Source organism: Oratosquilla oratoria, chromosome 8 (assembly GCF_046742065.1).
Source record: "Oratosquilla oratoria isolate Oo_2021 chromosome 8, ASM4674206v1, whole genome shotgun sequence".
NCBI classification, from domain to species: Eukaryota; Metazoa; Arthropoda; class Malacostraca; order Stomatopoda; family Squillidae; genus Oratosquilla; species Oratosquilla oratoria.
Window position 1 is genome coordinate 57,557,498 of NC_134784.1, and position 22,540 is coordinate 57,580,037.

At 38.2% G+C, this 22,540-nt stretch overlaps 1 protein-coding gene across 3 annotated transcripts in view; it reads right to left on the minus strand.

The window, feature by feature from the left end:
* IntS9 (integrator complex subunit 9) overlaps positions 1-22,540 on the minus strand; it is a 186,163-nt gene that overhangs the window by 138,488 nt on the left and 25,135 nt on the right. For 2 of the 3 annotated variants that reach the window (XM_076189262.1, XM_076189260.1), the window contains exon 2: positions 9,489-9,680. The exons of the other annotated variant lie outside the window; for it this stretch is intronic. In XM_076189262.1, the coding sequence (XP_076045377.1) occupies positions 9,489-9,541 (53 nt within the window). In that variant the 5' untranslated portion in view covers positions 9,542-9,680. The remainder of the gene's footprint in view (positions 1-9,488; positions 9,681-22,540) is intronic. 3 annotated transcript variants of the gene reach the window in all.

The window sequence follows — 22,540 nt, forward strand, 5'->3', positions numbered from 1 at the left end:
CTTGTAATTTTCGATTCCTATTCCATACTAAGGTAGGGAAGAGTCATATTTCAATTCGCTAATATATTTAATGAAGGATTCCCTCCTTGCTTTCTTGAAGATTTTCTTCTGCTTTGCTCGAGCTCTTCTGTATGTTATCTTTTTGACTAAACAAGGGTATCTCCGATATCTCTTATAGCAAGTTCTTGTAATCTTTCTGCTTACAGCACATTCATTGCTCCACCAGGGGACTACTGGGCGTTGAGGTTTACCAGCTGTCCTAGGAATGGAAGAGAAAGCACCAGAGAGTATCATGTCTACCAGGTAGTCATATGCATCACAGTTACTACCAAAATCACTAGTCTTATAATTAATCTCTGTGGATCTCCTAAATAATTCCCTATTAGCCTCTCATGTCTTCCATTTAGGTAAGCAAGAGGAGTTAGTGTTCTTTAAATATCTGATATGGATAGGCCAGTGGTTGCTACCATGTAATTCTTCATCTATTGACCAACTGTAGTCTAATCTTAAGGATGATGAACAAATAGTTAGGTCTATAGCAGAACTTGAGTTGTGAAAGACATCAAACCTAGTTTTGGAACAATCATTCATCAAAATGACATCGTTACTATCAATAAATTCTTCAATTATATTGCCCCAGGGGTCACACCTTGATTCACCCCATAGAGGATGTTTGGCGTTAAAGTCACCCATTAGAATAAAAGGCTCAGGGAGCTGGTCAACCAAAGATTGTAGGTCATTTAACTCGAACTGACGGGGGTGCTTATATATGTCTACGAGTCGATCTTCCAGTTCAGGTTCCAAATATAAAGAACATAAGGTGATCCATTTAGTGGTAAAGATTTGTACTGCACAAGCCTGCAACACTGAATGTAGCTGGACACTTCTGTGGTTTACACATTTCTTAACAATGATACCAGCACCTCCATGGGCACGGCCCCCAATCATAGTAGGAGATCTGTAAAATTTATAATTAAGTCCAACAAAGGATTACAAAGGCGGAGCATGCAGACAGGAGATCTTTTGATCCATATCTAGGTCGGATGAAAAAAAAAAAAAATCATATTAACAATAAATTAAAACTATAATAATGTAAATAACAAATAAAATACATAAATCAATGCATAGGTATAGCTGAATAACAAACAAACAGGTAAATAGTAAATGATAATAAATTGACATATAACTAATAATAAATGAAAATCAGACAGACAAATTATAACAAAACAAAAAAAAATAATATAACATAAATTATAATCATTACAGCATCTTACTTAGGTATTTATCTAAATGATTCTTAAAGCTTCAAACTGAACTACATTGCACTACCTGTGCAGGAAGTTTATTCCATTCATTAACTACACGGTTGGCAAAGTTGTTTCTACCTACTTCCAAATTAAATCTATTTCCGGACAGTTTGAGACCATTGTTTCTTGTCTGATTCTCATTCAATGTGAAAATTTGGTCACTTTTGATGTTGTCAATTCCCTTTAAAATCTTAAAGACCTGTATCAAGTCACCTCTGAGTCTACGCTTTTTTTAGGGAAAACAGATTCATGTGCTTAAGTCAATTTTCGTATGATTTATTTTTGATATTTGGAATCAGTTTTGTGGCTCGCCGTTGTACTTTTTCCAGTCTGTCAATGTCTTTAATGAGATTCGGTGACCATACGGAAACAGCATATTCCAAATGTGGACGAACTAACGATTTATATAGCTTGTTAATGAGTGATGGACTTTTGAAATCAAAAGATTGCGCAATCAATCCCAGAATCTTATTTGCTTTCTCAGAGGCTGAAATACACTGCTTGGATGATTTGAGGTCGTTACTGATAATTACGCCGAGATCTTTTTCACTATCCACTTTTGTTAACGAATTTCCAAATAACTTGTAATCGTACTTACTGTTATTTTTACCTATGTGCATTACCTTGCATTTACTTGTGTTAAATTTCATTAGCCACTTTTCAGACCATTGCTGTAATTTATCTAAATCTTCTTGAATATCTAATTGGTTTGAGTGATCATTTGCCACTCCGCACAGTTTTGTATCATCAGCAAATTTGGAAACAGTAGATTTTAGTCCGTGGTCTATATCATTTATATATACTATGAATAGAAGTGGCCCAAGAACGGAACCCTGAGGAACTCCACTTGCAACACTTTTCCATCCAGAAGTTTTTCCATTTAAAACAACTCTCTGTTTTTGACCTTTCAACCAATTACTAGTCCAACCTAATAGGCTACCACTTATTCCATGCAAAGCTAATTTAGTAAGTAGTCTTTCGTGTGAGATGGTATCAAAAGCTTTTGCAAAGTCTAGATATATTAAATCTGTATTGTTTCTTTTGTCATAATTGGAGATAACTGTGTTGTAGAATTCGAGTAAGTTAGTCACGCAAGAACGTTTCCGTCTGAAACCATGCTGGCTATCATTTATCAAACGGTTACTTTCTACATGATATTCGATAGTATCTCTGATGATAGTTTCCATTATTTTTCCTACGATTGAAGTCAAACTTATAGGCCTATAGTTATTTGGTTTCTTTTTGTCACCTTTTTTGAATATGGGAGTAACGTTAGCTAGCTTCCATTCTCTTGGGACATCTCCGGATATGATGGATTTCTTGAAAATAATTTCTAATGGAACAACAATCTCATTTTTCATTTCCTTTAAGATTCTTGGATGCCAACCGTCAGGCCCTGGTGTTTTATTAACTTTGAGTTTGTCTATACACCTTTTAATTTTTTCTTTTGTTATATTTACCGTAGTGAGTAAGTTTACCCCAGACTTTTCACAGGTTTCAGTTTGGAATTCACTTTGAGGTGTTTCGTTTACGAATACCGAGCTAAAATAATTGTTTAAGATATTACACATTCCTTCATTTGAATATTCAAGTTGACCGTCAGCAGATAATAGTGGACCAATGTGATTCCTAACAACCTTTTTATCTCTAATGTAACTATAGAATTCTTTGGGATTCTCTTTGGATTTATCAGCGATGTTCATTTCGTATTGTCGTTTTCTTTTTCTTATTGTCTTTCTTAAATCTCTCTGTATTGATACATAACTTTCATAGTCATTAGATGCACCCGAGTACATAAAAATTGCCAAGCATAGTTTCTTGCAGACAAAAAACAGACACATCATGTTCTTTAAAGAGAATCCCAACCTGCTCTCGATGAGAATTAAAACCTTGCATATTCCATTGAATTATGGACATTATACTGTTTTCTTTTTCTTTTTGGGGTCTACTGGTCTGGTAAGAGGAGTCTGGGAGAGAGAGGGTTTACAAGGTGGGTTCTTTTCTAATTTCTTTGCTTTCGCGGGTGGCATCCTCCTCTCTGACGATGGTCCGACCGACGATGTAGAGTCCGGGTTATTAGTTTCTTTCTTAGATTGTTTATCGTGATTTGGGGAAGAGGATGGAGATGAGGGTGGACTGTGGAGTCTTTTACTGCGCACAGCTTCAGACTCCATAGCTTCACTTCTGTGTGCCTCGACTGAGTGAGGCACAACAGTCCGTGATCCCTTTATTGGGGAGCCCCTCGAGTTTGGAAGTTTGACTGATTGAGAGGAGGCTTTATTAGAGGAACCCTGTGGGGTCCCAGCAATGAGAACTTTAGGTGCCCCTCTAGATGGGGTAGGAGGCATTCCCTCAACTGGGGATGGGACAACCTCCGCAGAGTAGGGTTGACGAGTACTACAATTTCCAACTTGTGGGGAAGACCGATTTGGTCTAGTAGTGACTCTTTCACGCTGAGGCTTGGGTTCAGCATTTCCTTGATCCTCATTGCTTCTGTGCACCTCTACCGAGTGAGGCACACTAGTCAGCAATCCCTCAACTGGGGAGTCCCCCAAGTCTGGAAGAGAGATTGCCTGAGAGGAGGCTTCATTAGAAGAAGCCTGTGAGGTTTCTACAATAGAAACCTTAGGTGCCCCTCCAGATGGGGTAGGGGACACCCCTTCAACAAGGGGTGAGGAAACCTCCGCACAGAAATTCCTACTTGAGAAGAAGAAAGACCATTAGGTTTCATAGTTACACTTTTACACTGAGGCTTGGGTTCAGTGTTAACAGAACCATTCATATTGGCATTTTTATTGCTATTGCCTTCTACTGTTGGCTGATCCACTTTACTATTTGTTTTAACAACATCACTGTATCTTTTGGAATTACTTAATAGTCTTTTAGCATATCCTATGCTTATATGTTCTGCATGAGCTTTTAGTAATATTTCCTGTTCCTTCTTATAAATTACACAGTTCTTATTTCTGGCATCATGCTCTTCTTTACAATTTATACAAACTGTTGGGCGGGAACAATCCCCATGTTCAGGCTGAGCACATATCAAACATATTTTGTCCCTTGCACATCTGCGGGAAGGATGGCCAAAACCATAGCAGTTAAAGCAGTGAAGGGGACGGGGCTTAAACTGCTTCACATAATCAATTTCTTTTTCTATCTCTACATAACAAGGTAGATCTTCATCACAAAAACTTAGGATAATCATAGAAGAACGAGGGATTTTAGTAACCTTCCAAACATTAGTTGGGCACATTTCTAAAATCTCTTCTTCATCAAAGTCATACAGATCTCTATTAAAAATTACCCCTTCGCCATAACTAAAGGTGTAGTGGGGTTTAACTTCCTTAATGTCCGAATTCTGTTTCAAGTTAAGCACCATGGCAGCTTGTTCATAAGATTTTACATGAATTAAGAAGGAATTTCTTCCAAATCGTGATACCTGCGAGTTATTCAAATTACCATAGCCAAGGTGACTCTTCAAGAATCTTCTAAACTCGAACAAGTTAGCACGTTCTTTTGCAAGAGTGATAATGAGCCACTTAGCTGGGTTGGGAGGTCTCTGCACACTTTCCTTCCTTTCCTCTACCGGCTTTTCTGGATAAAAGATATCCAAGTTAGGTGGCACTCTACCAACAAGTTGGGCTGAAGATTCATTCTCATTACAATTATTATAATCCAAGCAGGCAGCAGCTGCATCCTGATTAGAAAGAAATGAGATCCACACTAGCCAAGCTAGTCAGTTAGTCAGTTAGTTTAACTTTGATCTCTTTAATTTGTCCAAATTTACAGAACTTTTCATATAAGTCTGTATAACTCTTATCAAGAGAGACATATTGTAAATGTAAGATTCTATGACTATTAGGGGCAGTATTTGATTGATTGATTTTACCGAAGTCCTTTTTTAAGCCGTAGTCGTCAACTGGGGTTTTTATTTTTGTTGAGTCAATATTGTCAATATTAGGAGAGGGATCGGGGGGTTTAGGAGGAGGATCAGGTAGTGGTGGAGGTTTAGAACATTCTGTTTCAACAGCCGCCATCATCGTGTATATTTATGAGGCCACACCATATATTGAGAAAGAAAAATCAGTGCATAGAAGGAAGATACTGCAGTTGCCCGTTGCCACGCACAATAAAAGAAAAGTCTCTGCAGAGTCGGGAGGTTCCAGAAACGACTATTTACACATGCAGGGCCTCGGAGGTGAGTTGAGACTTTGTCAACCCGGGGTTTGTCCTCTTTTGTTTTGTCCCATTTAGGATGGGTCCGGCGTAGTCACTCTGCATGTGTACTGGATAGGGAGAAAGGAAGTCAGCAGCCTAGTACCTACCTCACAAACATGCATTCCCCAGTCGGTGGGCTTTCGGCCCTCGCAGGGAGTAGTGACCTCGCGGTATACATCCCCACTTGACTGGGTTCAGACATGTAGCTTGGAAGGCACCAAGATACCAGAACCTTCCTTAACAAGAAGTAGAGAAAGATGGTGAAAAAGGAGAGTTGGGTAGCAAATATGAAGGATAGGGATAGGGGAATTCACAAAGGAAAAGGGTGAGGGACCCCCTATCTATTCACTACCCCAAAAACCTCATCCTAAAACAACTGTCATAGGATGAGGGCGACAAATCCTACGAATATTCCAGTCCATAATCAGTGCCAAGCTAGGGTCGTCAACAAAAAAGAGTTTTGGTTCAGTTTTCGTCTGGTAGCTCGGGGCTGACCTCTCTAGTATGGTTGCACCTGGCTGGCACAGCTCAGCCCGTCCTTACTACATGGAAGCCCCCCCACTACATCAAAGTAATGGGCCTCGGGGTGGGGGGGTGATGCCGACGTCGGCATCTTGATTATGTTTACTGTAGTCATACCTACTTAACCTCCATTCTCTCTAAACTGGCTTCATCATATTTTCTATGGTTATCAAAATTCACGGGTGAAAGAGAACGAACAATTGAGCACTGACTTTATTTTTTATAATGCGATTATTATGATGCAACATCGCACATCGGGCAGCTAATGCTGACAGACGTGCGATGTGCCCCGGAATGAAGAGGTTAAGCAGTTTCCGTGTATTCCTCCTTCAGTTTCTAATTTCTTAAGCAACTTCTTATGTGGTACTTTGTCAAAAGCTTTTTTTAGGTCTAGAAATGCACAATCAGCCCATCCATCTCTTTCTTGTATTATATCTATTAGCCTTGAATAGAAACATATTAAATTGGTGACGCATGATCGTCCTTTTCTGAATCCAAATTGCCTTGGATTTAGCACATTGTTTTTTTCTAAATACTTTCACAAATTTTTGCTATTGTACTTGTTAGAGAGACTGGTCTATAGTTGGTAGGGCCTTCTTTATTTCCTCCTTTATATATAGGTACTATATTTGCTTTTTTCCAATCTTTTGGAATTTTTGCTTCTTTCAAGGAACTGTTTATTATGCTATGTATTTTGTCTGCCAGTTCATTCCTGCATTCTTTCAGAATCCAGTTTGCTATTTCATCTGGTCCATGCAATTTTCTGACATCAAGATTACTCAAGTGTTTCATTATTTCATTCTTTGTTACTTCTATTTCTTTTATAGGGGTGACTTTCTCTTCCCATTCAATCTCTCCAGGTTGTATGTTCTCCCTTGTAAACACTGATTTAAAATGCTTGTTCATAATTTCTGCCATTTCTATTTCATCTGTGTATTCAACTCCTCCTTGTCTTAATTTCTCTAAATCTTGTTTGTTTTTCAGTTTGTTGTTTACAAATCTGTACAATAGTTTTGGTTGATCTTTACATTTTTCATTGACATCTTTTTCATATTTTCTCTTTTCCTCTCTGCACACATGTACATATTCATTTCTATAACAAGTATATATTTTCCATTTTTCAGGTATTTTGTATTTCCTCGATTTGGTCCAGGCTTTATCTCTTTTGTCTTTTAACTCCCTACAACTTTTGTTGTACCAGCACTTTACTTTTTTTTTTTTTTTTTTTTGTCTTGGAACATATTTTTCCACTCCTTTTTTATCAATTTCTGTCAAAATATTCCATTTCTCTTCCACTGTTGTATCTTCTTTGTATATTCTTTCCCAGTTTTCTTTTTGAAAAAATTTTATTTTATGATTTTTTTTTCATACATCATTCTTCCTTTTCTATATTGTTCATTTCTTCTCATATATTTTTCCTCGTTTAGTTCCAGTTCAATCAATATGTGGTCACTTTTACTTATTGGTGTCTTATATTCAATCTTTTCCACTATTCTAGGTTCAGATGTGATTATTAGGTCTAGTCTCGATGCTTCTTCTTCATTTCTATACCTAGTGTTCTCTTGTATCCATTGTGTCATTGTATGGTCAATAATCATCTAAAGTAGAGCGTTTCCCCATGAGCCGTCTCCACCCTTTACTGTCATCTCTTCCAAGCAGACTTCTTTGCAATTAAAGTCGCCCATCATAACTATTCTTCCTCCATCTTCCATTATCTTATTTAATGTTATCCTTGTGTCTTCTAACATACTTTTATGATCACTCTCTTCCCACGAGGCTGTATTTGGGGGCACATAATTTATCACAAAATTTCTGCCCTTCTTATCTCTGTCTTCCACTTCGATCATAATCATCTCTACTGTATTCTTTCCATGTGACACACCTCACGTTTATATCTTTCTTAGTCAGAAACATAACTCCACCCCCTTGTTTTGTCTCTCTGTTTCTAATCCAATAATTATATGCATCATGTCCTACACTGTTGGGTGGTAGTGGACCTTTTAATTTTGTCTCTACAATTCCCATTATGTCCGGTTCTTTTTCCTTCAGATAATCATTCACTTCATTCAATCCTGTTATTAATCCATCTATATTTGTGTAAGACACTCTTAATTTTCTGCTATTTCCATTGTATTTTCTGTTTCCCTTTTGTTTTTCTCTGGTATGGTCCATCTCCTCACTTTCATATTCACTACTCTCCAATAGAATTTCTCTTTTTCTCTCTCTGTTCTGTTCTCATTTTTTCCTTAGCTTCTTGTCTTTTCAATTTTTCCTCCTCTCTTTCCTCTCTATTCATTTCTCTTTTCATCCATACCTTTTTATATTGTTCACTGTTTGCTAGTTTCCCTGTTTTTGCTAAAATATTCTCTGCTGTCGTTTGTGACCTGAATTTAATCTTAATTGGTCTGGTCTTATCTGTACTATATTTTCAGAATCTATACATCTCTTCAATTTGTTTTATGATTTCAGGTTCATCTACCTGAACTAATTCTAGTAAACTGCTTACTTTTTTTTTTTTCCTCTTTGATTCTTGTGTTTCTATTAAGATTATACTTCTCTTCCATTCCTAACAATTATAAATTTCTTTTTATCTGCAAAGACTCTTACTTTATTCTCCTTCTGTCTCATCACTTTAATAACTGAGTCTTCAGTTTGTTCTTTCATTTCCTGTTTTATTATGTCAGTAAATGCAACTTTACTGTTCTCTTGGATTTTTTTCCAACCCTGTGCTTCTTTTGCTATGGACTCTTTATTCTCTTTGTTCTTCTTCTTTAATTCCTCATTTTCATCTTTTACTTCTTTTAACTGTCTTTTTAATTCTTCTATTTCTTTAGTTAGGTTTTTGTTCACATTCTCTAATTCTTCCAATTTGTCAACTCTCTGCGCAATCTCTGCCATTTTACCGAATCTACTTTCCCAATGTTCAGTCATTTTCTCAAGTTTTTCCTCTAGTTTTGCTAATCGGGGGAGGTTGGTATCCCCCCCTCATTAAATCCCTGGAAATTATTATCCTCACATTCCATTGTGCTGCTGTTATCTATATTTCTAATCTTTACATTTTTGTTAACCCCTTCACCAAAATCATAGGTCCTTCGCTTGTTTACAAGACGCCTGGCCTCCTAGACCAAGTCCTCCCCTTCCTCATTTCCTTCCATTTCCCTCAGTAATCCCTCCCCTTTTCCTTTTTCCTCACCTTCCCACTACACCACGAGCTTTCCCCTTCCCTGTAAATACAATAAGGTACTTCCTTGGCGTTGAGATCCACGAAAATTTCACTTTTTCTTCGGAACTCCAATCTTCACCGTCCATCCAACGAATGAGTGTGTGTGAGAGTGAGAGATAGAGAGAGAGAGAGAGAGAGAGAGAGAGAGAGAGAGAGAGAGAGAGAAAGATCAAATGAATCTAAAAAACTAGCCTATGTATATAGAAAACTTCACCTACTCCTTCCAGCTGCGAGTCCTGAGCCTCCCTGGGAACCCAAGTATTGAGTGCATTGAGGCGATGCGATGGTACTAAAGGCAGTGGCAGGAAGTGGCTGACACTGGACATGTTGAGACCACAGTCCAGCATCAGTGTACAGCTTTTGAAGGTCAATATATTGCATGGCTTGTTAGGATGACCATTCAAGCAGTACTGGAATATAAATCAGTAAATGAGAAATACCACATGAAGTGACAAGTGTAAAAAATATAAATAAAAAATAAATAAATGAAAAATAAAATAATGTAAATTAATAAAAAATATTAATAATAATAATTATTGAAACACATCTATATATGTCATGTCATACATGTGATCAAACTTTCAACATATCTTATTTGGGGCTGTACCAGGGTTGAGTGATTTTACCATGCCTATTCATCTCAGTCTTCCTCTCAAACTCACTCCCTGTACCCTGTACAACTGATTTCCACACTCTTTACTAGTGCTTTCTCATTCATTCTTTCCATACACACCTTAGCACTCTCTTACAAACCTTATTTGACAACTCCCTTTCTAACCCAGTTTTCTACCTCACCTACAATTTCCTCAACCTAATCTTTTAATGCCCATAAAATTTGTTAATCAATTTATCCCAAAAAGATAAAGTCTCTTCCTCTGCCTCTCTTATATTCTAAGTAATTACAATTATTCTTTCATACAACCTTCTCTTTGCATTCATCTCCAAATACCTATTTCTTATGACATTTTTCACTCCCTTTATTCTATCACCAATCTACTCACTTCACTACCTACAACCACAAATACTTAAGTCTCTATCTCAAGCTTCTCAGTCTTCATAATTATATTCAAACTTCCAATATGATCATTTCTTGTACATCTCTTCTTCCCACATTCACATGTAACTTTCTTCTCTGACACTCTCTCATGTTGTGCCCAGTCTACCTACAACTTCTCTGCTAGCAAAGTGATAAAGAAGACCCAAAGACAACGCCACTGCTAATTGTGTTTGATGTGACTTTACCACAAATGGACACAAGAGCCCCATCTCCACAAGGTTATGCAGCCCTGAGAAGTCTGATAGGTTTCTAGATCAGGCCCAAAAACTCATTCTCTTCACCTTAACATTTCTCTCCAACAATCTACCCCTCTTTCATTCCAGTTTTTCACATCAGGAGGTCAATACCCTGGTGCATGCCTTCCTAATTCTTTTCCTAATAGCCAGAGACACAGAAACCAACCCAGACCCATTTACATACCCATCACGTACAAAAAAAAAAAATCCTTATTCTATCTATATATTGAGAGAAGGTAGCCAAGTAAAAGGTACACACCTATTCCCACCCATTTCACTCCCCGCCACCCCTCCCATCTCAACTCCTCATGGATGATGAGTCATCCCTGCATCTGCCAACTGCATTGGGTCAAACACAATGCAGCAAGACACAGTACATCCACAGCAAGGCCATTTCACTTAATCAGCAACCCCCCCCTTCTCCATCCCTTCATGCAGAAAAAGAGAAGATGGCAAGAAATCTCTTCTGGCTGCATCAAAATATCATTCACACATAAGTACTCCCTACCCTCATCCCTTATCCCCCTCCTTGCACAACAGCATCATCCATACACAGTCACTCTCCACTCATCCCTATCTCCTGCCTTCTCCTTTTCCTGCTTAACCCCTACAGTGTCAGCTGCATATGTCATAGGCTGCAATTTCAAAAATTCACCAAAATTAGGCATTATGTTGAGGGTCAAATCTGTGATAATAACCAAGTAGCCCTATCCAATGGCTATAAAAGGCACCCAAAATTTTTTATTCATTGACAAAACTGGCAACCCTAGCAGCAATTTTTCAGGGGTAGCTTGGGGGTATAAAATCAGCCTTTAGGATGTACTGTATTTGATGGAATATAAGACGCATGGGCATATAAGATGCACCCTCATTTCAGCAGGTCTGGTTTAAGATAAAAGTTTTTAGTGTATTTAAGCATATATTGTTGAAAACAGTCTAGCTGTACATTACACAAGCAGAAACATAGCTGTATAAAGGAATTTGGCAGTACAGGCAAGCAATAAGCATACACAAGACAGCTCAATAGCAGGAAATAATAATGATAACAAAAATAATAATGATAATGATACTGTACTTTGTAATCAATTGTTGTTGTTGTTGTTGTCGTTCCCTAGACTGTCTGTCCGAGCAGTCCCGTCTCCCCAAGGAAGGCCACAGCCGAAACTGGGTTTTCCCACAAATCCTTTATAGAGTGTATGTTGTGTTGTTTGCGTGCATGATTGTGTATAATGCAGTCTTCCATTATGTGTTGTATGGTATGGGGTGAAGTGTTACATCCTGGGCAGCTGTTCACAACACGGTCGTCCAGCCTCTTCTGGTAGCTTAGAAGTGCTGGGTGGTGACCGCATCGCAGTCTGGCCAAGTGGACTCTGTCCTTTCGTGGGAGAGAGGATTCAGAAGGGTGGATATCAGGGGGTCTGGCATGCAGCAGTGTGTTGTCTTTCAGTGTGTTAACCCCTTCCATACGGTGCCGCACACATAGGCGTCATGGGGAGCGAGTGTATTCGCGAGGCTGCCATATCGGCGTCTTGATTATATTTATTGTAGTCGCCCCTCCATAATGACATTCTTTCTAATTCTTTTGTAATCGCATTTTCTATGGTTATCAAAATTCACGGGTGAAGAGAGAACGATCGATATAAGCGGTGACTATATTTTATGATGCGAGTATTATTATGACACGTCGTACGGCTGGCATTGGCTGCTGCCACCGAGATCTAAGTCCATGACGCCTACGTGTGCGGCACCGTATGGAAGGGGTTAATGGAGCGGTGAGTGATATGATTATGAATATGTTTCCGGAGGCTGGTATTTGGTGGTTGTGGAGGAAGAGAAGAGAGTATCTGTGCATAATAAAGGTCTTTGGGTGTAGTTTTAATGTTTCTTGGTGTGTGTGGGTGTTCTGCTATGTAGTGTAGCGGGTGTGATGTGTTTGTGGTGGCTGCAGCAAGTGTTTGTGTGCCTCTCATGTCGAGGTGGTCCTTGACTTTGAGGACTTTTGTTTCATGGTGTAAATGGTCTGTAGGTGTTGTATTTGTGCAGCCTGTAATTGTTTTTAGGGCTTTGTTTTGTATGATTTGAAGGGTGTTGTGGTGGGTCTCACTGAGATTAGGAGCCCATGCAGGACTCGCATAATTCATCACTGAGCGTATGCATTGTTTGTATATTGTTATATTAGTTTCTTTGTTTTGTCCAAATGTTGTTCCAGTGATTGACTTAAGTGCGTTAAGTCTAGGTGTGCATTTGTTTTTTATGTTTATGAGGTGTTGTTTGAAAGACATGGATGTATCGTATGTTACACCAAGAATTTTCGGTGTGTTTGTGTGTGGTATTAGTGTTGTTGATGTAGAGATGAGGTATGTATTTGTGTTCTTTTGTCCAGTTGGTGAGAAGTGTTGCTGTAGATTTGGTTGGAGCTATTTTGAGTCTGTTTGTGATGAACCATGTGTTGAGTGTGTCAAGGTAAGGCTGGATTATTTCTGCAGCTTTGTCTGTGTTACGATGTGTGCATGTGATTGTTATGTCGTCTGCGTAGGAAGAGATTTGTATTTCTGAGATGTCTGGTGTGGGTAAGTCATGCATGTATAGATTAAATAACGTGGGGGATAGAACTGAGCCCTGTGGTACTCCGTTCTTAATGTTTCTGATGTGCGATGATTGGCCATTATATGACACATGAGCATTCCTGCCTGCCAGATAATTGGCCAGCCATCTTTTGGTGTTATTGTGCATGTCTGTGTTATATATTTTATTTGTTAGGTTGTGGCGGGGGATAGCATCAAAAGCTTTACTAATGTCCAATGTTATAAGAAGTGTTCTGTGGTGGGGCCTATCTGAATTGATGCCATCTAAAATTCTTTGTGTGAGGTTTGTCAGAAGAGTGTTTGTGGAGTGTAGTGGCCTAAAACCGTGTTGTGAGTCAGCAAGGGGAATATATGGTGTGACAAGTTTAAGTATTAGGCGTTCAATGACTTTAGAGGGGGTGCAGAGAAGTGTGATTGGGCGGTGCGATGTTGGGATTGTTGGGTCTTTGTTCGGTTTTGGAATGGTGATTATTTTACCATGCTTCCAGATGTCGGGTATAGTGTTGTGTGAATAGCTGTAGTTTGCAATGTTTGTGAGTGCGTGTATACCTTGTGGTCCAATGTGTTTTAGGTGGATGTTGCTTATGTTATCAGGGCCACAGGCAGATGAGTGCTTGAATTATGCATTATGAGTTTTGTCTGACTGTCTATGAAGGGTGTATAGTCTGAGTCTGTGGGGAAGTCTTTCTTACGTCGAATGGTGCGTCGGTCGTCAGGGTGAGATGTAAGATGGCTCGTCTGTGCAAAATGACGTATGAGTGCGTTTGCTTGTTGTCTGTTTGAGGTAGATTATCTGTTGTTGTGATTATTGCTGCGTGAGAGCGTGTAGTGTTAGTGTTGGATAGTGTGATGCTGTTGAGTGTTTTGTACAATTTGCTGGTGTTTGTTTTGTGATCAAGTGTATTGATAAAGTTTTGCCAATTTTGTGTTTTTTGTTCATGTATTTTATTGGCAATCACAGTGTTTAGTGTTTGTATTTGGTCTGCTATGTTTTGAGGGATAGGTGTGGGAGTATCATGTTTAAGTGTGTCACGTTGTCTGATGAGGCCTTGGACTTCTGGTGTGAAGTTGGGGTTGTGTGATTTTCTGTTGCCTCTAGGGATGTATCTCTTGTCTGCGTTTTGTATGATTGTATTAAAAGCGTGCACAGCATTGTTTATGTTTGTGATTGGTGTACTGTTAAGTGTTTCAAAATGTTGTTCTGTCTCTTCAGTAAAGGCTTCCCAGTTAGCTCTCTTGTAATTGGTGTAAGTGTGTCTGTGGCCAGCTGGGGTGCATCTTGTTTTGGTGGTGACGATGATTGGAAGGTGGTCAGAGCCAAGGGCTCCGACCACTCTCCATGATGTTGTTGGGGTTAGGCAGGGGGAGCAAAAGGTGATATCAGGAGAGGAGGGAGTGTAGAGGGCTTGGTATGAGATATGTGTATGATTATGCGTGTTGTTCATGATAGTCAATGAGTCGAATTGAGTCTGTATATCAAGCCCTCTGTCTGTGTCAGGGTTGTCGACATACCAGGCAGACGACTTGGCGTTGAAGTCACCACCCATGATCAGGTTGGGGATTGAGGTTAGTTGGCTAAGTTGAGGTCTGAAGGTGTTTGGAACTGTGGGGGATGATTGGGGGGGAATGTACATGTTAACTATTGTCAGTGTTGAATTGTTGCCTGTGCGGATACGAATGGATTGGGTTTCTGTTGTGTTATCTGTGGTAGGGAGGAGAATTTTGGTTGTGGCACTTGTGTCCACAAAACAGATGGAGTGGTGGATCAGGGTGATGAGTCCACCGCCATTGCCGTCAGTCCGGTCTTGTCTGATGGTGGTGTAATTATGAAATGATGGTGTTTTGTTTCTTGTAAAATCGCAATGTGTATGTTGTGTTGTTTAAGAAAGTGTTCAAGTTCATGTTTTTTAGTGTTAATACCGTCAATGTTGTGTTGTAATATGTTGATGTTGTGTGTTTTGTATGTGTTGTATGTTGCCGTTTGGGGTTGAGGTTGGGGTGGTAGTGGGGAAGGTGTAGGATCTGGGTCAGAGGGGGGGAAAGGAGAGATCGGGGACAAAGGAAGGGGAGTACTAATCGGGGGTAAGGGCAAAGGGAAATTGGGAGTGGGTAAGGGTGTTGGCTGTGGTTGGGGAGGTGGGAGTGGGGTTACTGGAGGGCAGGTAGAACATGTCCAAATGTTTGTGTATTGGTTTGTGTCAGCAAGTGTTGTACAAGTGAGGTGGGCCCAGTTTTTGCACATATTGCACTGAACTGAGCCCTTTGTCTGTCTGCTCGAAGTAATGGGTTTAGAGCATGTTGGGCATGTGTATTTTGTGGTGGGCCCAGGATTGCTCTCTACATCTCCGGCTAAAAGTAATCAATTGTTGTATAATAAGGCTTCAAAATGTTGTACATTAGAAAATCAACAATTCATTGAAAATGTTGTACATATGGACTAAAGTTGTACAAATTTGCTAATTAAATCAAAATGTCATAGGTCGTACAGCACTGGGCCATACATCTGGCAGCGCTAGCAACGATCATACTGTAGTTTTATTCCTTGCCAACAGATGGCATTACCGGTAAATCAGAGAGCCAGTCAGCTGATGTTTATAAACACAAGTCACAGCATTTCAGATTAGATTGCTTTCATTTATACGAATTCCTTTTAAAGCACCAGTAATAATACAATAATATCAGCAATAAAATAAAGATGCATGGTGTTTAGGAACTGAACGTAAGCTGGGTTAGTGAGCGTCAGAGAGAAGATTAGCCTAGAACCACGGGAGGTCTCAAACTTTACCTATGATGTATAAGACGCAGGTTGATTTTTTGAGCCAAAATTTTGGAAAAAAGTGCGCCCTATATGTCGTCAAATATGGGTGGTTCTGGTGTACGAAATGAAGTATGAGGTGAAGTTGTACTTCCGACAGTTAGGCAGGTGCTATTTAGTATGTACCCAGATGTATAGAACTGACAATTTCGCACTGCCAATTTTCGTAATAAATGCGTAATACAAAATGTGGCCAGGCAATAATGGTGTGATGGATGCTTACTAAAACATTTACCAAAACAATAAGAAACACCACAATCACCTATCCTCCATGAAAATAATAATATATATATATATATATGTATATATATATATATATATATATATATATATATATATATATATATATATATATTATATATATATATATATATATATATATATACATACAGGGGTCCCTCAAATAATGCGGATTCGAATAACACGGATTCAACCATACGCGGATTTTATTTCAAAACCATCTCAAATGTAGAGAACCGTTTTAAAATTCGCGCCAAGTCGGGCACACATACGCACACACGCAGCAACATCGCAAACAATTTTAACCTGTTAAAGTGTATTGTTTCTTTCGTTTGGAACACAACTAATAAGTCTGATAATGACTGCACATGTCGTGTCTTAATTTCTCTTATGAGGTTCTTGTTACTGGCGGTGGTGGTTTGGGAGATCAAAAACAGACATATACACGCTTACACACGTGTAGACATGCACACGTAGACACGTATTAGACAACCAGTGTATGTTGTGAATGCGCGTGCGTGTACACACAAATACGAACACAGACACACACACGTACATACTTACTTGTACATGTTAACACAGACGCATACACACACGCACACACATCACAGGGTAATAGACAGTTGGAACAAGTTAGATGAGAAAGTGGTGTGTGCAAAAACAATACATGAATTTAAAAATAGTTTAGATAAAATGAGATATGAAGACGGGACCCAACGAGCATAGCTCCCCTTCCCGTAAAATACAACTAGGTAAATACAACTAGGTAAATACACATGCCACACACACATACATACGCCACATACACACACATATACATACGCCACACACACACAATGTGTATATGCCACATACACACACATGTACATAAGCCACATACACATATGCATATACGCCACATACACATGTATATACGCACAAACACATACATATGCCACAAACGCCACATACATACACCACATACACGCGCGCACACACACACTTCAACGAATGGACGGCTTAGAAGACGTTCTGAAGAAAATTGAAGTTTTGTGGATCCCAACGCAAAGAGAAGTGCCTATTGTATTTACAGGGTGGGGGGAAATTGCTCGTGGGGTAGTAGGAAAGTAGGGAAAGAGGAAAAGGGGAGGGATTACTGAGGGAAATGGAAGGAAATGAGGAAGGAGTAGACTTGGCTCAGGCAGACAGGCGAAAGGTAAACAAAAGGCCCCCCCGACGATGATGAAATGTCTAATAAAAATGTAAAGATTAGAAGTATAGATAAGAGCAATACAGTAGAAAGTGATGAGAATATTTTCCAGGGATTTAAAGAGGGTGGGGGGACACAACCCCCCCCCCCCCCGACTGACAAGACTAGAAGAGAAGGTCGATAAGATGATCGAGGACTTGGAGCGTAGGTTCGGTCATGTTAACAATGTTCTACAAAGGGTTGAAAAATTGGAAGAACTAGAGAAGGCGAACAAAAACTTAACTAAGGAAATTGAAGACTTAAAAAAACAGTTAAAAGAAGTAAAAGATGAGAATAAAGTCTTAAAGGAGAATAATAAGGAGAACAAGGAGGGTTGGAAAAAAATAAAGAAAATAGCAAAGTTGCATTCACTGATATAATCAGACAGCAAATGAATGAACAAACTGAAAACTCAGTTATTAAAGTGATGAGACAGAAGGAGAATATAGTAAGAGACTTAGCTGACAAAAAGAAATGTATAATTATATTAGGAATGGAAGAGAAACATAACCCAAATAGAACCACAAGAATCAAAGAGGAAAATGAAAAAGTAAGAAATTTACTAGAATTAGTTCAGGAAGATGAACCAGAAATAATGAAACAAATTGAAGAGAAATTCAGGCTAGGGAAATATAGTAAAGACCAGACCAATTAAGATTAAATTCAGGTCACAAACTACGGCAGAGAATATCTTATCCATAACAGGGAAACTAGCAACAAGTGAACAATATAAAAAGGTATGGATAAAAAGGGAAATGAATAAAGAGGAAAGAGAGGAAGAAAAACAGAAAAGACTTGAAGCAAAGGAAAAAAACGAGATAAGAACGGAGTCAGAAAAAGAGAGATTCTATTGGAGAGTAGTGAATATGAAACTAAAGAAAGTCGACATACAAGAGAAAAACAAAAGGGAAACAGAGAACACAATGGAAGTGACAGAAAACTAAGAGTGTCTTACACAAATATAGATGGATTAATAACAGGATTGAATGAGCTGAATGATTATTTGAAAGAAAAAGAACCAGACATAATGGGAATTGTAGAAACAAAATTAAAAGGCCCACTACCACCCAACAGTGTAGGACATGATGCATATAATTATTGGATTAGAAACAGAGTGAAAAAGGAAGGGGGTGGAGTTATGTTCCTGACTAAGAAGGATATAAACGTGAAGTGTGTCACATATGGAAAGAATACAGTAGAGATGATAATGATGGAAGTAGAAGACAGAGATAAGAAGAACAGAAATTTTGTGATAAATTATGTGCCCCCGAAAACAGCCTCATGGGAAGAGAGTGAACATAAAAATATGTTAGAGGACACAAAGATAACATTAAACAAGATAATGGAAGAGGGAGGAAAAATAGTTATGATGGGCGACTTTAATTGCAAAGAAATCTGCTGGGAAGAAATGACAGTAAAGGGTGGAGACGGCTCATGGGGAAACGCTCTACTTGAGATGGTTACTGACCATACAATTACACAATGGATACAGGAGAACACTAGGTATAGAAATGAAGAAGAGCCATCGAGACTAGACCTAGTAATTACATCCGAACCTAGAATAGTGGATAAAATTGAATATAAAACACCAATAAGTAAAAGTGACCACATATTGATTGAACTGGAACTTAATGAAGAAAAATATAGGAAAAGAAATGAGCAATATAGAAAAGGAAGAATGATGTATGAAAAAACAAACTTTGATAAAATAAGAGAATTCTTTCAACAAGAAAACTGGGAAGAAATATACAAAGAAGAAACAACAGTGGAAGAGAAATGGAATATTTTGACCAAAATTTACAAAAAAGGAGTGGAAAAGTATGTCCCAAGACAAAAACAAGAAAAAGAATATGTAAAATGCTGGTACAACAAAAGTTGTAGGGAGTTCAAAGACAAAAGAGACAAAGCCTGGACCAGATGGAAAAAAGACAGACCTGAAAAATGGAAAATATATACCTGTTATAGAAATGAATATGTACAAGCGTGCAGAGAGGAAAAGAGAAAATATGAAAAAGATATCATAGAAAAGTGTAAAGATCAACCAAAACTATTCTACAGATTTGTAAACAATAAATTGAAAAACAAACAAGACTTGGAGAAATTAAGACAGGAGGGAGTTGAATACACTGAGGAAATGGAAATGGCGGAAATTATGAACAAACATTTTAAATCAGTGTTTACAAGGGAGAACATACAACCTGAAGAGAACAAATGGAAAGAGAAAGTCCCCCCTATGGAAGAAATAGAAGTAACAAAGAATGAAATATTAACACACTTGAGTAATCTTGATGTCAGAAAATCGCATGGACCAGATGAAATAGCAAACTGGATACTGAAAGAATGCAGGAATGAACTGGCAGACAAAATACATAGCATACTAAATAGTTCCTTGAAAGAAGGAAAAGTTTCAGAAGATTGGAAAAAAGCAAATATAGTACCTATATATAAAGGAGGAAGTTAAGAAAAACCTACCAACTATAGACCAGTCTCTCTAACAAGTACAATAGCAAAAATTTGTGAAAGAATTATCAAAAGTAGATGGGTAAAATATTTAGAAAAAAACAAAGTGTTAAATCCAAGGCAATTTGGATTCAGACAAGGACGATCATGCGTCACCAATTTAATATGCTTCTATTCAAGGCTAATAGATATAATACAAGAAAGAGATGGATGGGCGGACTGTGCATTTTTAGATCTAAAGAAAGCTTTTGACAAAGTACCACATAAGAAGTTGCTTAAGAAATTAGAAACTGAAGGAGGAATACAGGGCAAACTACTAAATTGGATGGAGGACTTTTTGCAAGAAAGAAAAATGAGAGTAGTGATAAGAAACCAGCACTCAAAATGGGATGAAGTAATAAGCGGTGTTCCGCAGGAAACAGTTCTGGCCCCAATAATGTTTGCTATATATATTAATGATATGGATGAAGGAATAGAAAGCTATATGAGCTTCTTTGCAGATGATGCAAAACTACTGAAAAGAGTGAAAACTGAAGAAGATTGTGAATCACTACAGAGAGATCTAAATAAAGTACAAGAATGGAGTAGGAAGTGGGAGATGGAGTTCAATACAAAAAAGTGTAGTATAATGGAATTTGGAAAAAGCAAAAACAGAATAACAGGAGCATATAAATTGGGAGAAGAAGGAATAAAAAAAGTAGAAAATGAGAAGGACCTGGGAGTCATTGTTATGAATAATATGTCACCTGAGAAACATATAAATAAGATTTTTGGAGAAACTTATAACCTAATAAGAACAATCAAAGTGGAATTTACATACCTGGATGAAGAAATGGTGAAGAAAATCCAAATCACCCTGATAAGACCAAGATTGGAATATGCAGCAACGATATGGTCACCAAGTACAAAGAAATGTATAAAAAAACTTGAAAGAATACAAAGAGCAATTACAAAATTGGCACCAACACTCTCAAAACTATCATATGAAGAGAGACTACAAAAACTTGAACTACAGACACTAGAGCAAAGAAGAGAGGAGATTTGATAGCTATTTACAGAATCATAAAAGGCATAGAAATTACTGACAGAGAGAATCTGATAAAATGGGATGACAGAAATACAAGAGGACACGGAAAGAAAATAAAAAAGACAGCTATAGAAGAGATTTGAAAAAGAACAGCTTTCCTCACAGAGTAATAGACAGTTGGAACAAGTTAGATGAGAAAGTGGTGTGTGCAAAAACAATACATGAATTTAAAAATAGTTTAGATAAAATGAGATATGAAGACAGGACCCCACGAGCATAGCTCCCCTTCCCGTAAAATACAACTAGGTAAATACAACTAGGTAAATACACTTCAACGAAAGGACGGCTTAGAAGACGTTCTGAAGAAAATTGAAGTTTTGTGGATCTCAACGCAAAGAGAAGTGCCTATTATATTTACAGGGTGGGGGGGAAATTGCTCGTGGGGTAGTAGGAAAGTAGGGAAAGAGGAGAAGGGGAGGGATTACTGAGGGAAATGGAAGGAAATGAGGAAGGAGTAGACTTGGCTCTGGCAGACAGGCGAAAGGTAAACAAAAGGCCCCTCCAACGACGATGAAATGTCTAATAAAAATGTAAAGATTAGAAGTATAGATAAAATACAGTAGAAAGTGATGAGAATATTTTCCAGGGATTTAAAGAGGGTGGGGGGACACAACCCCCCCCCCCCCCCCGACTGACAAGACTAGAAGAGAAGGTCGATAAGATGATCGAGGACTTGGAGCGTAGGTTCGGTCATGTTAACAACATTCTACAAAGGGTTGAAAAATTGAAAGAACTAGAGAAGGCGAACAAAAACTTAACTGATGAAATAGAAAACCTGAAAAGACAGTTAAAGGAAGTAAAGGTGGAAAATGAGGAATTGAAGAGGAATAGTAAAGAAAACAGAGAGGGATGGAAGTCGATAAAAGAAAACAGTAAAGTTGCATTTACTGATATAATTAAACAGCAAATGAGAGAACAAACTGAAGACTCAGTTATTAAAGTGATGAGACAGAAGGAGAATATAGTAAGAGACTTAGCTGACAAAAAGAAATGTATAATTATATTAGGAATGGAAGAGAAACATAACCCAGAGAGAACCTCAAGAACTGATGAGGAAAATGAAAAAGTAAGCAGTTTACTAAAATTAGTTCAGGAAGATGAACCAGAAATTATGAAGGAAATTGAGGAAAAATTCAGGCTCGGAAAGTATACAGATAAGACCAGACCAATTAAGATTAAATTCAGGTCACAAACGACGGCAGAGAATATCTTATCCAAAACAGGGAAACTAGCAACAAGTGAACAATATAAAAAGGTATGGATAAAAAGGGAAATGAATAAAGAGGAAAGAGAGGAAGAAAAAAAGAAAAGACTTGAAGCTAAGAAAAAAAAACGAGAGCAGAACGGAGTCAGAGAAAGAGAGATTCTATTGGAGAGTAGTGAACATGAAACTAAGGCAGTTCGACATACAAGAGAAAAACAAAAGGGAAACAGAGAACACAATGGAAGTGACAGAAAACTAAGAATGTCTTACACAAATATAGATGGATTAATAACAGGACTGAATGAGCTGAATGATTATTTGAAAGAAAAAGAACCGGACATAATGGGAATTGTAGAAA